The sequence below is a fragment of the Heptranchias perlo genome, chromosome 9 (assembly GCF_035084215.1).
Source record: "Heptranchias perlo isolate sHepPer1 chromosome 9, sHepPer1.hap1, whole genome shotgun sequence".
Lineage (NCBI taxonomy): Eukaryota > Metazoa > Chordata > Chondrichthyes > Hexanchiformes > Hexanchidae > Heptranchias > Heptranchias perlo.
The window spans coordinates 53,166,945-53,184,334 of NC_090333.1; the positions used below are offsets into that span (position 1 = coordinate 53,166,945).

Here is a 17,390-nt window from a genome sequence, read left to right on the forward strand (position 1 = left end):
AGATGCTTTTATAGTGATGTTATGATGCAATTTAAAACCAGTTTTGCCAAGCTGCTACTGTGGCTTTCCAGACTTTATAAAACCATTGTTTTGATGGTCCCCTTTGATCTCTCCTTTCTCTCCCACTAATGGAATGTTGGTAAAGGTCCTCTCTTACATCGCCCTTTGCTCTTTGAAGTCATTATCTGCCGAAGTTCATAAGCTGGTTGATCAGATCAAACAGTGAGCTCAGGAGTCATTGGCCAGGATAGCGATTCTGGAGGAAAGCAAGTTTTCTGCTGTAATCATTCAAAGATGTTGGAGGGGAAGGTGTGTGGATGTGGGGAGTGCAGAGTAGGCCTCTGGTTGCTGGTAAATAAGTGAAGTCAGGTGCCAGAGAGTCTAGACACAGTGATTTCAGCCCGGGACTGTGGTATCTGATACTCAATATGGGAATTGTCTGAAGGAATACCACTACTTCTTCACTATAGATTCAACATCTAAATACCTTCCTGTTAAATCAGTGACTGGTGACAATAAGCACATTTAAACAAGGCATACTTTGCTTGGGCTATAATTTACTGTTAGTGTAGTGACTAGGCTGCTGTTAATAATATCTGAATAATCAGTAAAGTTTTGAAGTCATATTTACACTTCAGCTGCAGACTTGAATTTGCAGCTGATTTGCAGCAATTATTGAAGTATAAATAGTGCACTATCATATTTGACCTCCGTTGTAGATTGAAGTAACAGTACCCACCACTTGATGTAGGTACTGACATATATTACAAAGCAGGTGATCAGGCAATCATCGAACTTCTACATCAAAAACAATTTGTTTGGAAAATACCGTGAATTAAGGTATATTAAATTACTCAATCTACTTTATTACCAGAAAGAATTTTAAAATTAATTTGCATTGCCTTTTTTTTGTGTTTTTCTCTTTTTAAAGAAAATGAGTGTGCTACTTTCTTAATTATTCCCCATCCTGTTTTCCTAATTCTCTTCTCTCCTTAAGGCACTGACCTGTGTTGGGTTGTGACTCTTCTGGCACTGGCAGTGCTCCAATATCTTGCACAGTTTTTCATGTATGAGCTCAGGCAGTGAGTATTGCCAGGCTGTTTGACAATGGAGGGCTTCACAGCCGTGCTTCATCATGCCTCACTCTACTTCCATACATGTACACTTTACAGCAGGGGTCACTGGATACCAATTAGCAATGGGAACTCTAGTTGATTTTTTTTCCCTCCCCTCTCCCTAATGCAAAGATGCTAAGGCCAATTGTAGCACACTAACCGTTGTGGCTGAGAGCTATTAACTCAGTGCAGATCTGGTATTGAACATGGAACCTTCTGGTCTGTGTGACTCAACACTATACCAACCTTATCCATTGTTACAGGTGGAGCTCCGTTCGAGATTTCTAGTTCCAGACATTTTTCAGTGTTTTCTTTTACCCTGTCTTTTTCCATTTTTTCTCCATTTTTTTTCTCCATTTGCAGGATATTTGTTGTGATATATCACTAAGCCGTGAGATTGGAACAGTGAGTTTCAGGCTACTCAGTGACTGCCCCCACTGGACCTATAGGAAGTGATTCAGACAGATGAGCTGGCCAATATTCCTTATCCATGACTCCCAACACCACCATCATCCCTAACCTCCTATAATGGATCATCTTGCTTCCATGTGGCTTCTTTCCTCGCAGCCTACTTGAAAATGGATGCAGCCAATGCTAGCAAGTTGGAGCAATTGTTTTATTAGGAGTGAAACTTTATTACCTTTTTCACATTTAAGTGTTCAACTACTTGAAACTTAGGAGGAAATTTTAACTTAACCCACCCAACGGGAAACTGACTGGACTGGATTGGATTGGCTGTTTTGCACCCAGCCCAATTTTAGTTTCCACTGAAGTCAATGGAATGTAATATTAGGCGGGTTTAAAACGGCGGCCAATCTGATCCAGTCAGTTTCCCGCCGAGGTTAAAATTACCATTGAGTAGCTGTCAAACCATGTGTAAAGTATTTCTACAGTCCAGGAGTGGGTTGGATAGTTACAGTTTCATTTGAAAAGAAAAGGTGCACATCATGTTACTTTATTTCTCGGCTTAAATAAAGGAACAGCTGTAAATATATTGTAGAGAAAGGGTGCAGTAATGTTTGAACATTGAAGAGCAATTGCAGGAACTGATACCTTTGTGTGCTATTCTGTTGACAGTTAATGAAGATGTTGTTTGAATGCGCAGAGGAGCACATTGACATGGAATTAATATCCTTTTGTATTAACTTAGCTTCAAACAAGAGAAATGCACAACTGATCTGTGAAGGTAAGAATTTACCTGAAATCTGATACCTAAAGTGAAGCAGAATCCTAACTTTTCATATCCAGATCAGAGAGACTGTAACCTTAGATTTAGTTTCCACTTCTGACCACCTTTTATTTATAATTGTGATTTTTAAACAGTATGTAATAATAGTTGCACATAGATTGAGGGTGAAGTTATACATCTGCTTTTGTGTCACTGTGAAGAAGTTTACAATATCCAATGCAGGAACGGCAATGTAACTGGATTCAGGCCCCAAGCTGACTCTTGGAACATGATGGTTTGAGAATTCCTCTGGATGCTGCCTCACACCCCACGTCACATGGAATGGTGTCAAGGCAGGCTTTCTAAGTGCTCAGAAGGTCCGTTAATGGTCAGAAGTACTTTTCACACTCAAGCGAAGTTTTTTTTTAACGTTTTGAAAGTGTGAACGCTCCCACCTGTGCCATCAAAACAATAAACATTTTGGACAAGGAGCGGAGTAACTTTCCACGTATTTAGATTGTGACTTTCAACCTGCAGAATTACTTGGGTGTTTCTGGCTGCAAAGCTCAGTCTGGTAGCCCAATATAACTGCAGCATTAATTTTTGAATCCACATTCCAGAGTTATATCCTTTTCAGTAGGGTGCTATAAATTATGGGATTTCAGTGATGTAGCTGTCATATGAGTATAAGTTGTTCCATGCCTTTTAATTTTTTAAAAGTTGTATGTAGAGGGCCTGACTTCTTGTAAGATAACTTGAGGATAACCCTTCTGGTCAGCATAGCTGATAAAATGCAGGTTAACAGATTTTACACTTACCAGCAACCTGCAAACCCTTTCAATCTACTTTACTAAATGTTTGAAGTTCAGAGAGAGGCACTTATGCTTGATTGACCACACATTTTGGATGCCAGTAAGATCATTGAATGTTTACAGTTCTTTTGTCCTGGTTGTCACAAGTGATACCTGTTTTTGTCAGAAAACTACAGACACACTTTTTCTTTGTACTGCTACCAGTATATGTGTGCACAAGATACTTATGTACACCCTGATTCAGAAAGAGTTTACAGGATGACATTTTTTGTTTTAATACGTTGCATGCAGTATTGTAAATTAAGATTTTTAAAATGTAAACTGTACAGAACTATTTGTGATGAACATTCTTATTGGGGAATTACTTGTAATTTGTAAGTAATTCACTTTCACTGATGTTTTATTTGAAAACTGTGGAACTGAAATCTTGTACCTTCTTCAGCTGCAGGTAGCAGTCCTTGTGGTTTGTTGTGTTTTTTTCTCTTTTACAGCACTCCATCAGAAAATATAAAAATATTTTTTTAAATATAAAAACTATGTAATTAGTAATAGAGACTAAAGGAAAAATGATCAAAGTTTTTTTGCACATTTTGAATTCCTCAATTTTTCAATATAACATCCATTTCCTTCTTTGAGTTTCACTCTCTTTTAATTTAAATCAAAGTTAGGAACTGAAGTGTACCCACAAAGGACATGAATAGGCCAGCTTTTTACCTAAAGAATTTACAGTATAACTCATTTATTACTGAAATCAGTAAGGGTCTTTAATGTAGTTTGCAAGCATTTGGACCTTGCAGATCAATAATGTGAATTTTGAAATTAAATAATGTGTTTGCTGTTAGGCTGCCTAGGGATAAAAAAAAATGTTTTGATTTATATTCGCCTTTAAGGGGACAATTTGGGACACTTTGCACTGTTGACTTGTTACTTAAAAAGTTCAGAGAACACTGTCAATTCAGTAACTTTTGTGTTGGGTTTCATGAGCAGGTTCAAAAGATACATCATAAATGTTCAGAACTAAGTTATCTAATGATTATGAATATAGCACTGCATTCTCTTACAAATAAGTGCCCACAATTGGTTCAAAGGGATAATGGCCCAAGATTAGACAATTCTTGGTCTTATCAGACCATTTGATTACAAAACGATGTTTAATTTCAGGTATTTAGCAGTACAGAGTGATGTTCCACTAGTTTATAAGTTATGTTTGGAATGTTTAAATATTATTCCTAAATGAATAAGATCTCACACTTGGAAATATTTGTCCCTTAAACTTTACTGATTCAGAAAGCATTTTGAGTAAAAACATAGCAATAAGAAATTTTAATTGATTGTGACATCAAGATCTATCTTTACTAGTCATAAAATAAATATTTTTTTTAATATAAAAACTATGTAATTAGTAATAGAGACTAAAGGAATAATGATCAAAAAGATTTTTTTGCATATTTTGAATTCCTCTCAATTTTTCAATATAACATCCATTTCCTTCTTTGAGTTTCACTTTCTTTTAATTTAAATCAAAGTTAGGAACCTGAAGTATACCCATAAAGGACATGATGGATGCTCTAAACATAGCTAAGTAAAGTCAAATTGATAAACATTGTGGCAGCCATTTATTGATGAGTTTTCTGTATTGAAGATCTAGGCAAAATGTAATATTGTGTAGTTTCTTGGACCTTGTGCAGGGCATGACAACCACACAATTTGAATTTATATAGCGCTGTTAAGATACAAGATGTCCTAGGGTATATTATAAGGAAAATAAGGAGAAAGGGTGCCGATCCATGGGAGAGAGTTTAGGGGAGATGACTGAATACCAGGTAGAAAAGGTAAAATTATAGGATTGTGCCAATAAGATGGGTGTGACCAGGTTTGCAGAAAGTACAGTAACAGATATGGACATTGTAATTAAATATATTCTGGAGCTATTTAGTTTAGGATGTTTCGCAAGATTGTTTGAATTTTAGCCTCACCTGCGACTTAAATTAAACACAGCAATCTCTCAAATTAGAGAAAGTTGACTGAGGTTGCAGGATGAATGTAATATTTGAGATTGAGGCTGTTCAACATGACCTCAAAACACTGTTGCAATACTTTGAGTGCAAGCGAAGATTAGTGGGACTAAAGCCTCTGCAAATTCAGATTTTTTTTTTCTCTAGTTAAAATATTTGACTGCTCAACTGCCTTGTTAATGAACAAAAATGCACTTTGGTCCTTTGCTGTCTGATATCTCTGGTGTCCAGCAGGACAGCAGCTGATCTGATGGGACTTCCTTTTTATGTTAAAAGTATTCTGAAATATATGTCCATATTATTTAACATTTAAACTGGCCTCATTTAAAGCAATACCAAATTGGGTTTTTTTTCCTCAAGGTCTTGAATAGCTTTGTGGGCTTAATTGTGGCAAAATTCAGCTTGTTTTCAACCACATGCAAAAACTGTACTAACTACTTGTATCTACTGTTAAAGATTTTCAGTCAGCTGCTGTAAAATCTAATGCCATTGTGATTTTTTAAAAATGAAAATATTAAGATGTCCTGTGACTACTGACTTAATATGCTTATCCAAGTGGGACCAACGTAACAAGTTCATGGTTTTGGTGCTGGTGTGCATTCGGGCCCACTCTGTGTAATTATTGCACTTTTGTACTAAATGTATTTTTTAGTATATTTATATTTTCACTCTGGTATTCACTTCTGCAGAATGAGAGCAGTGCCCTATATTCCAGCAGTGTGGCCTCCACACTGTGCTAAGATTCTTTGTGCCCTGCAAAACTTACAATGCTTGCATTAGTTATGATCTCCTTTCATTCAATGAACTGCTGGTGCCTTTCGTTTAGAGTAACATTTGCAGCACAATGAAACATTTGCTATCATGGTACTGCATGAGTACACAGGCATCAGTAATAGACTCCTTTTGAACAAGTAATCTGTGGGTAACTTGAACATTACCGTGTTAGTATTTCTTTAATATAGCTTGAGTCCCATGTATTCTTCCACAATATACTTTCTGTGTTTGTAATCTTTGCTGATTTGATACTGTTGGACTAAATCAGTGTGGAATTTCATTTACAAACAAATATGATATCCCATTGCAAGAAACTTCATATTTTTGAAAGGATTCCATGTTGGCGTCTTTTTTTTAACATTCATTTTTAAATCAATGGAATTAATGTTTGTAATCCCTTGATTTGAGATGTAGTTATTCCTGTTTACTTACAATACTAAATAATTGACATGGAACATAGTTAATCAGGAAACTGCTGAAGTGGGTACATGTCTAATCATACTATTTTGCTAAGAAAATTGACTCAAGATGGCTGACTTTGAACATTATACATTTTAGGAAATGGCCTGAAAATGCTAATGAAAAGAGCCTTCAAATTCAAGGATTCACTACTGATGAAAATGATCAGGAACATTTCTCAGCATGAAGGTCTAACCAAAAAATTATTCATTGTAAGTACCATAGAGCGATTTACCTGTAAGTAATTAGGAGCAGTGCTTGTGGGGTGTGTTTTTTGGGTGCATGCACATGTAGTTAACTCAAAATCACTTGATGATTGGTTGCCTTGATCTGCCTCCCCCCGTTGACTGCTACAAAGAATATTTTTTTTTACAAAAGCACAAATGTAGCAGTGCTTGCTTCTGTCATGCTGTTATTTTGCATCCATTATCTGAACATAAGGGTTCAAACTCCTGATTGCCAGATACTATCTATAGTTTGTAAGAGTGGTCCCTTAGGAGGAGGGGAGAGTAGTTTCTCTGGATTGCTTCTCCCTTGACTGGAAAGTTGTGGAATTGAATCCTATGGCTCATTATTGATTCCACGAACCTTGATCATAGGTTTTCCTTTCCCTCCTAAAAAAAAAATGTCGTATTTGGATTGTCCTGAATATAAAGAGCACTGTCACACAAAGGATGTTCCCATGGCCTCAACGCCTACCAGCCTCAAAACAAAAATTTCCACTGCATTCAAAAGGGAGGCCTGTGAAGATTTATAATTAATCTGAACCAGAATTGTTTTTTGTGTTTTTAAAAGAAATAAAGTTGGCAAGCTCAATATAGTCCAAGAAACATGGATTGGTTATATTGTGCTGTTTTAGAAAAGAAGGTGGCAAAAAGCCAGTACATAATTATATTTCCCCACCTTTGGGTCATGATAAACATGTATAAAGAGCCTTTTTACAAAAAGAAATCCCAAAAATGTGAAACTTTTAAACTTCAAAATGATCTAATCGTTAACAGTGGGAACAAAGATTTGCTATGTGTGTCTTGCAACAGTTTGGAAAAATGAGACCGAGGTCAATCTGTAATGTAGCAAAACATGTCAGTCTTGTTCTCTCAATACAGTACAAATTTGTTTCTAAACCTTTGAGAAAAGGGTAAAGGAAGGTGGTGGGTGTTTTATGGTTTTGTACGAGAGCTACTAGCCTATTTAGGTGTGGAAATTGTTATATTAATTACTGTTTCTCTATGTCCTGTGATGCAGGAGAGGATTATACTTGCAAATATCACAACTTATTTTTTTGCTATGTTCAGTTTTTTTTAGTAAGTATGGTGATTAACAAATATTAGGAATCCAATACTGAGAAAAGGCTTTTTAGCACAGCTTATCCCATTCATCTATAATCTAGACCATGGAATCAATTGTCCGTAAAACAGAATATTATCCTATTCCCTATCTCTGTATTGTTGCTTGCCATTCCCATTTTAATTTCCTTTCAAACACCCATCTCTTAATCATTAGATCCATATCCTATGCAGTACTTATCATATACCCTCCAGGAACAAAAACGTGTCGAACTCCTTTTAAAAGTCAAAAGCAAAATACTGTGGGTGCTGGAAATCGGGAAATAAAAACAGAAAATGCTGGAAATATGCAGCAGGCCAGGCAGCATCTATAGAGAAAGAAACAGTGTTAACGTTTAAGGTCGATGACCCTTCGTCAGAACTGGAAGAAGTTGAAGATTAAACAGTTTTTAAGCAAGTACAGAGCCAGGGGAAGGGGGTGTTGGTGGTGGAGGAAAGAACAATAAGGAAGGTCTGTGATAGGGTGGAGGGCAGGAGTGATTAAATGACAAAAGGGATGATGGTGCAAGGCAAGGAGGGTGGTAATGGGACAAAAGATGGGTCTCGAGGAGCTGTAAATAGCAACATCAGAACCACTTCCAGTATTTGCTGTCTGAAAAAATGGGAGGAGTGGTTATGATCTGAAGTTACTGAAATCTGTGTTGAGTCCAGAAGGTTGTAAAGTGCCTTATCGATAGATGAGGTGCTGTTCCTTGAACTCCTGTTGCGCTTCATTGGAACAGTGTAAGAGGCCAATGTCAGAGTGGGAGTGGGAATTAAAATGGCAAGCGACCGGCAGGTCAGCGTCCCGCTTGCGGACTGAGCAGAGGTGTTCAGCAAAGCGATCACTCAATCTGCGTTTGGTCTTCCCAATGTAGAGGAGACTGCATTGTGAGCAGCGATTACAGTATACTAAATTAAAAGAAGGTTAAGTAAATCCCTATTTCACCTGGAAGGAGTGTTTGGGGCCCTGGATGGTGGGAAAGGAGGAGGTGAAAGGACAGATGTTGCCTCTCCTACTCTCGCACAGGAAGGTGCCATGGGTAGGAGAGCGGGTGATGGAAGAGTGGACCACGATGTCGCGGAGGGAGCGGTAACTTCGGAATGCTGGGAGGGGAGGGAAAGATGTGTATGTTGGTGGGATCACGCTGGAGGTGGCGGAAATGGCAGAGGATGATACGTTGAATGTGAAGACCGGTGAGGACAAGGGGGACCTTACTATGGTTCTGGAAGGGAGGGGAATGGGTGAGGGCAGAAGTACGGGAAATGGGACGGACATGGTTGAGGAACCTGTCAACTCAGTTGTAAAAACTCGCTAAAAAAAGTCACAATAAGAATAAAACTGGACGGACCACCCGGCATCGGACCACTAGGCACCGGACACGACAAAGGCAAACCAAGCCCAGTCGACCCTGCAAAGTCCTCCTTGCTAACATCTGGGGACTTGTGCCAAAATTGGGAGAGCTGTCCCACAGACGAGTCAAGCAACAGCCTGACATAGCCACACTCACAGAATCATACCTTTCAGCCAACGTCCCAGACTCTTCCATCACTAACCCTGGGTATGTCCTGTCCCACCGGCAGGACAGACCCACCAGAGGTGGCGGTACAGTGATACACAGTCAGGAGGGAGTGGCCCTGGGAGTCCTCAACATTGACTCTGGACCCCATGAAATCTCATGGCATCAGGTCAAGCATGGGCAAGGATACCTCCTGCTGATTACCACCTACCGTCCTCCCTCAGCTGATGAATCAGTCCTCCTCCATGTTGAACACCACTTGGAGGAAGCACTGAGGGTAGCAAGGGCACAGAATGTCCATCACCAAGAGTGGCTTGGTAGCACCACTACTGACCGAGCTGGCCGAGTCCTGAAGGACATGCGGCAGGTGGTGAGCGAACCAACACGAGGGAAAAACTTACTTGACCTCGTTCTCACCAATCTACCTGTCGCAGATGCATCTGTCCATGACAGTATTGGTAGGAGTGACCACCGCACAGTCCTCGTGGAGATGAAGTCACATCTTCGCAATGAGGACACCATCCAACGAGTTGTGTGGTACTACCACCGTGCTAAATGGGATAGATTCAGAACAGATTTAGCAGCTCAAAACTGGGCATCCATGAGGCACTGTGGGCCATCAGCAACAGCAGAATTGTATTCCAGCACAATCTGTAACCTCATGGACCGGCATATTCCTCACTCTACCATTACCAACAAGCCAGGGGATCAACCCTGGTTCAATGAGGAGTGTAGAAGAGCATGCCAGGAGCAGCACCAGGCGTACCTAAAAATGAGGTGCCAACCTGGTGAAGCTACAACTCGGGACTATATGCATGCTAAATAGCGGAAGCAACATGCAATAGACAGAGCTAAGCGATTCCACAATCAACGGATCAGATCAAAGCTCTGCAGTCCTGCCACATCCAGTCGTGAATGGTGATGGACAATTAAACAACTAACGGGAGGAGGAGGCTCTGCAAACATCCCCATCCTCAACGATGGCGGAGTCCAGCACGTGAGTACAAAAGATAAGGCTGAAGCGTTTGCAACCATCTTCAGCCAGAAGTGCCGAGTGGATGATCCATCTCGGCCGCCTCCCGATATCCCCACCATCACAGAAGCCAGTCTTCAGTCAATTCGATTCACTCCACGTGATATCAAGAAACGGCTGAGGGCACTGGATACAGCAAAGGCCATGGGCCCCGACAACATCCCGGCTGTAGTGCTGAAGCCTTGTGCTCCAGAACTAGGTGCGCCTCTAGCCAAGCTGTTCCAGTACAGCTACAACACTGGTATCTACCCAACAATGTGGAAAATTGCCCAGGTATGTCCTGTCCACAAAAAGCAGGACAAATCCAATCCGGCCAATTACCACCCCATTAGCCTACTCTGAATCATCAGCAAAGTGATGGAAGGTGGCGTCGACAGTGCTATCAAGCGGCACTTACTCACCAATAACCTGCTCACCAATGCTCAGTTTGGGTTCCGCCAGGACCACTCGGCTCCAGACCTCATTACAGCCTTGGTCCAAACATGGACAAAAGAGCTGAATTCCAGAGGTGAGGTGAGAGTGACTGCCTTTGACATCAAGGCAGCATTTGACCGAGTGTGGCACCAAGGAGCCATAGTAAAATTGAAGTCAATGGGAATCAGGGGGAAAACTCTCCAGTGGCTGGAGTCATCCCTAGCACAAAGGAAGATGGTAGTGGTTGTTGGAGGCCAATCATCTCAGCCCCAGGACATTGCTGCAGGAGTTCCTCAAGGCAGTGTCCAAGGCCCAACCATCTTCAGCTGCTTTATCAATGACCTTCCCTCCATCATAAGGTCAGAAATGGGGATGTTCGCTGATGATTGCACAGTGTTCAGTTCCATTCGCAACCCCTCAAATAATGAAGCAGTCCGAGCCCGCATGCAGCAAGACCTGGACAACATCCAGGCTTGGGCTCATAAGTGGCAAGTAACATTCGCGCCAGACAAGTGCCAGGCAATGACCATCTCCAACAAGAGAGAGTCTAACCATCTCCCCTTGACATTCAACGGCATTACCATAGCCGAATCCCCCACCATCAACATCCTGGGGGTCACCATTGACCAGAAACTTAACTGGACCAGCCATATAAATACTGTGGCTACAAGAGCAGGTCAGAGGCTGGGTATTCTGCGGCGAGTGACTCACCTCCTGACTCCCCAAAGCCTTTCCACCATCTACAAGGCACAAGTCAGGAGTGTGATGGAATACTCTCCACTTGCTTGGATGAGTGCAGCTCCAACAACACTCAAGAAGCCCAACACCATCCAGGACAAAGCAGCCCGCTTGATTGGCACCCCATCCACCACCCTAAACATTCACTCCCTTCACCACCGGCGCACAGTGGCTGCAGTGTGTACCATCCACAGGATGCACTGCAACAACTCGCCAAGGCTTCTTCGACAGCACCTCCCAAACCCGTGACTTCTACCACCTAGAAGGACAAGAGCAGCAGGTACATGGGAACAAAACCACCTGCACGTTCCCCTCCAAGTCATACACCATCCCGACTTGGAAATATATCGCTGTTCCTTCATCGTCGCTGGGTCAAAATCCTGGAACTCCCTTCCTAACAGCACTGTGGGAGAACCTTCACCACACGGACTGCAGCGGTTCAAGAAAGCGGCTCAACAGCATCTTCTCAAGGGCAATTAGGGATGGGCAATAAATGCCGGCCTCGCCAGCGACGCCCACATCCCATGAACGAATAAAAAATAACTACAGTGGAGGGGAATCCTTTTTAAAAATAGTCCATTGCTTTTGTATCATCACATTAAGCAGCAGTATATTTCATATATGGACTGTCCACTTAAAGGAGGAATTATGCCGGCTTAACTTCTTCATCCTTATTTTTCAAACCATGCTTTCCTGCACTGTTGTCCCATGCTTGAATACTTTTTCTTGAACCCTCTCCTTCAATGTATCTTTGTACTGTCTCTGGCCCAGACAATAGTCAGTACTTTAGCCATAAATGGCTCAATTAACAGTCCTCACCAAGCCACAATAAAAGGAGTTAGGCACTGCTTGTTTTTTCATGAATTAATTTGTTGGTAAATAGCGTAATCATCTGATCGATTTCATTCTTTACCATTGTTGGGGAGGCAGTTGATGAATATCAGGAACTCAGTGGGCCTCCAATACTCTGGGTTACAGATCAATTTCATTGATGCAGTTTCATTTTGAATTCTATGCTATAGAGTTCTCTTACTGAAATTAAATTTAAAAGATGGGATTTTGCCAGTTTAGTAACTTGTCATTGATGACACAAGTGACTAGTTTGTGAATGCAGAATCTAATAGTGCCTTTCAAGCATCAGGTTTATAATCAAGGGATACCAGGGAGATTCTCCAGATTGGTGCATCAGTATGGCATTTCATTGTGTATTGAATGAAGTGGTTGTTACTGGAATTTCCATTGACAGAGGTGGTTCATTGATGCCAAAGTAACAATTATTGCTAATTAGCTTCTGCTGCTTTCCAGCAATGGTTGTGAGTGAAATTTAAACTGTCAAGTTGTGGATGAGCCAGTACTTCTCTAGCTCTCATTGGCAATACTGGAACCACCCTGTTCTGCTTCTTCAGAAACATTGCACCATAGCCCCCTGAGTCCGTCCATGTCCTCAGCTATTCACACAGGGGGGAAGGGGTATGGTGGATGGTGGGAGGGAGGGGACATGACTATCTGTCTTCAGCCTTGATGTTCTGTTTCATAAGAACATAAGAAATAGGAGCAGGAGTAGGCCAATCGGCCCCTCGAGCCTGCTCCGCCATTCAATAACGTCTTCAAGCCCAACATCTGGGCTATCACGAAGATCATCAATTTCCATCTTTGCAATATTACCTCATTCTGTCTCTACCTGATCCCTACCAACACTGAAACTTCGATCCACACCTTGACACTTCCAAACTCAGCTGCTGTAACACTGTCCTTAGCAGGGTTCTGAACTCCACCTATATCCAACTTATCCAGAACCCTGCTGTACAAATCCTATCCCATATTACTTACATTTACCGATCCATTCCTTGCTGGCCTTCAATGATTTTTTTCCCCCGATGCATTCATTTCTAAATCCTTTCTCCATCCTACCTCTGCAGCTTCCTCCAGTCCTATATTCCAACTCATAGCGTATGCTTTTCTGAGTTATGTGCATCTCTTTCCCTTCTCCCTGTGATAGTTTTGGTGGCAGAGCCTTTAGTCGTCATAGCCCTGCACTCTGGAATTCAATTCCTAAACCGTTGCTCTATACCATATTTCTCTCCACCTCCAAAAGCCTTCTTAAAACCTATTTCTTCAACTGTGCCTCAGTCACTTCCTCTAAATCTCCCTTAAACTCCTGTTTGGTTTTGTTATCATTGTAAGTCATTGAGACAGTGAGATTTGACTGATGGTTTTGATCAGGTTTTGGTATTGCCAAAGGTGAGCAATTGAGATCACTTGGTCAGCTCGCATGCCTTGGATTACTATGCTGTCATCAAAAATGTATATTTTTAAGGCTGAGTTAGATAGATTCCTGATTAACAAGGGAGTCAAAGGTTATAATAGATGGGAAAGTAGGGTTGAGGTCACAATCAGATCAGCCATGATCTTATCAAATGGCAGAGCAGGCTCGTGGGGCCGAATGGCCTACTCCTGCTCTTAATTCGTATGTTCATACATATGTTTGTAAAAATGATACAGTATAAGGGAGACAGCTGGGCTATGTATTCTCTAACTCACTACTGTGGCATTAAAGGCCATTAGTTACTTCCCCATTTGATGCAAAGTCTTTCCAAGTCATTTTGTGTTTTATTTTTAGTAATTACTTCCTCATTTAAAACCGTTTTTTGGAAAGCTTTATAGACAGTTGAGGATCCAGTACTGATCCCTGATATTCTACTAGTTGTTTGGTACAGTGGAGTCCTATCAGGCATTAATTCAGTTAATGGAAAACAAATGATGTATACATGAGTTCCAAAAAAAATTCCCAGAGGGTTTCCCCATCAGGGAATGTTTAATATTAATCCCTAGCCTGAATCAACCTGAACTTAATATAGACCATAACAATTAATGCTGCTATTAGAACCATAAAGGTTTTTTTAAAAATTGCAACTTTAAGTTGCAATAGCAGCAGATTTATAAACTAGGTGCTGCTTCAATTTCCTAGTTGAATACCAGCTACTCCAAGCACAGAGTGGCAGTTTTTCTAAAATTATCAATAGTGTACACATCCCTGTCCCTTCCTTTTCCTTCTTTTGGGAGAATTCTATCTTTTGCATCCATAGAAGAATGTCATGACTGCTCATAAAGCACTATTGGAAAGTTATCTGTTAATCTTTAGGTCATAAATTATAGAAAAATGACTTCTGAGTTATGAAGAGTTAGGCAGTAAAAACGTCGGCGTAACAAACTACCACTTGAAGCAATATGGTGCACACTGGTCCAGGTATCAGCAAACGATAGATACTATCTATCTGGGAAATTCCTATTGCATAGAAAATGAAAATGGGTAATTGATCAGAAAAAAAAATTACTTCAGTAGCACGTGTCCAAGAATATACAAAATGAATTCTGATTGAGCCAGGCAGACCTTAGTACCAGGCAGGCAATATGAAGAGAGTGCATATAGATATTGTGATTAAGTTACTGTAATGCTACATTTTACTAATATTTACTAGTAGTGGTGTCTTGAAATTCTTGCAATCACAGGTTTAACACCATTAAATTTATGGTTCTCAGATTTGACTGTAAAGTTAGCTTTTAAATATTGAGCATGGACTACTCCAGCCGCTAAATAAAAAACCTTGTACAATGCACTGAATTGCAAGTTGATTGTTTAAACTTCATGAAATCCCAGAAAATTAAATTTACAATGTGCTCTGGTACTCAGCAGGATTCCTCATGTGGCATTAAGTTTTAATTTTTATTTTATTTGTTACTGTATAGATCCAGGTTCTTCAGAGGGAAAACAAAACACAATTTGAATACTTTATTGTCTTTCAGGACTACGTCGGGGACCTGGCAGCTCAGATCAATAGTAATGAAGGTGAAGAATTTGTTATAGAGTGTCTCGGAACACTTGCAAATCTCACAATTTCGGATCTAGACTGGGAGCTTGTACTGAAGGAGTATAACTTAGTTCCTTTCCTCAAGGACAAATTGAAACCAGGTTTGTTGAAGGGGTAGATTATACTGACCGATGAGTAATGAAAATATGATTGTAAAATTTAGTTAAGGAGTTTATAAATTGCAAAACACATTTTTGATGTGGAGTATATTATTTTGTAACCTGTGGGCATGCAATCTTGTAAAAAGCAAAAAAAATGAGGCAAATATATTTATCATTTCCTTTGTTGATAAAACAAAAAAGTAATTCCTTCTTTCCCCTTGCCTACCAAGCCAAACCAACTCCAAGACTCCCCACTGTCCAAGCCCTGAACCTGTGTATTTCTCTAGCTTCTCTCATATATCCCCTTGTGCTCTCTGAGCTCATTTTGTCCATGAGATCCAGCTCCTGCTCCCTTGATCTCATTTCCACTAAACTCCTGGCTATCCAACTTCCCTTCCTTGGCTCCCACCTCTTCCTTATCTACATGCTGCCCCTCGGCGATATCACCCACAGGCATGGGGCAAGGTTTCATGTATATACTGACGCCACCCAGCTCTATCTCTTCACCATCTCTCTCAACCCATCCACTGCCTTTGTTGTCAGACTGCTGACTCTAAGCATCAATTTCCTCTAGTTAAATATTAGGAGGACCAAAGCCATAGTCTTTGGCTCCTGTCACAAATTCTGTACCCTTGCCATTGATTCCATCCCCCTCCCTGGCCATTGTCTCAAGCTGAACTGCGCTGTTTGTAACCTCAGTATCCTCTTTGACCTCGAGCTAAACATCCGACCCTATATCCTCTCCATCACAAAGATTGCCTACTTCCATGTCCATAACATCATCTTCCTCTGCCCCTACCTCAGTCCATCTGCTGTTGAAACCCTCATCCATGCCTTTGTCACCTCCATACTCAACTATTCCAATGCTCTCCTGGCCAGCCTCCTATCTACCACCCTCATTAACCTTCAGCCTATACAAAACTCTGCTGCCTATGTCCTATTTCGCTCCAAGTCTCAGTCAACCATCACCCCTGAACTTGTTGATCTATTGCAAGATCAGAAATACCTCCCAGTGTATAGTAGAGTTCAAACTCCTGGAGCAGCAACAGCAAGACGGAGTTATAGTAATGGGTGATTCGAAGAACAAGCAGCACGATTTTTTGGGGGATGGGGAAGCGATTCTTGTGATTTAAAAACTTGGCCATGAATTTCTAGTGGCCCTGCTTATAATTACTAGTCAGAATTATTAATGTATTGTAGTTAACAAATTTTAAAAAGAGTTTCAAAGGTATTCAGAAGGAATAAAGAAACCACAACTAACATGTTTGTAAAAAAAAACTTTTTTTTAAAGAAAAGGTAATTGAAAAATGGAATTGCTTCCCAAGCTGTTGTCAACTTTTCCCCATTTTGTTTCCTTGCTGGATCTCAGCAGTCATAATCTCGGCCACCAATTTACAGTTTCCATGACAAAAACACAGAATTTCATTCTCAAAACACCAGTCGGAATCCCATGTAAAAAAAAAATACAGAATTTGATTTATTCAATTTCAGTAAACTTCTGTCTCTGATCACAATGCAGCTTCCGTGTCTTAAGGGGCTTGATGAGCAGTCCGTGCCTAGGCCACCATTATCCACTAGGAGGTGTCTAAGAGCTGCACTGCGCATCATTGCTTAACCAGCCTGCTTTAATCACAGTTAGTGCAACTGCATGGTAAGCCCTCCTCACCCCTTTCCCAAGTTGATGTTAGTAATTTACTCTTTAATTTGGCATTCTTTCCATAATATATTGCTTTTGTCATAAGGTCGTGCTCCATTTTATAAGCCTGTTTTTGTACTATGCTCAGTCCATTTGGGTTTGCAGTTGGCATCTCATCTGAATTGATGAACAGCAAACAATTCTTTTCATTGGAGACGATTGCACCTGACACCATGAAGGATCTTTGATAAGTGTTACGTTACTCCAAGGACAACTGGATTTTTTTTTCTAGTCATAAATTTAACCAGAAATTGGCCACAATGAAGTTTAAAAGAGCTCTGTCATTAGAGTGTGAAAGCTTTTTGGTTCTGGTTACATTTTCTGTTGACTATTTATAATTTGCGGTGATTA

At 40.6% G+C, this 17,390-nt stretch overlaps 1 protein-coding gene across 3 annotated transcripts in view; it reads left to right on the forward strand.

Annotated features, from left to right (window-relative positions):
- The window catches only part of kifap3a (kinesin-associated protein 3a), a 181,056-nt gene that overhangs the window by 82,955 nt on the left and 80,711 nt on the right, over positions 1 to 17,390 (forward strand). For all 3 annotated transcript variants that reach the window (XM_067990449.1, XM_067990448.1, XM_067990447.1), the window contains exons 12-14: positions 2,193 to 2,301; positions 6,443 to 6,555; positions 15,178 to 15,343. In XM_067990449.1, the coding sequence (XP_067846550.1) occupies positions 2,193 to 2,301; positions 6,443 to 6,555; positions 15,178 to 15,343 (388 nt within the window). The remainder of the gene's footprint in view (positions 1 to 2,192; positions 2,302 to 6,442; positions 6,556 to 15,177; positions 15,344 to 17,390) is intronic.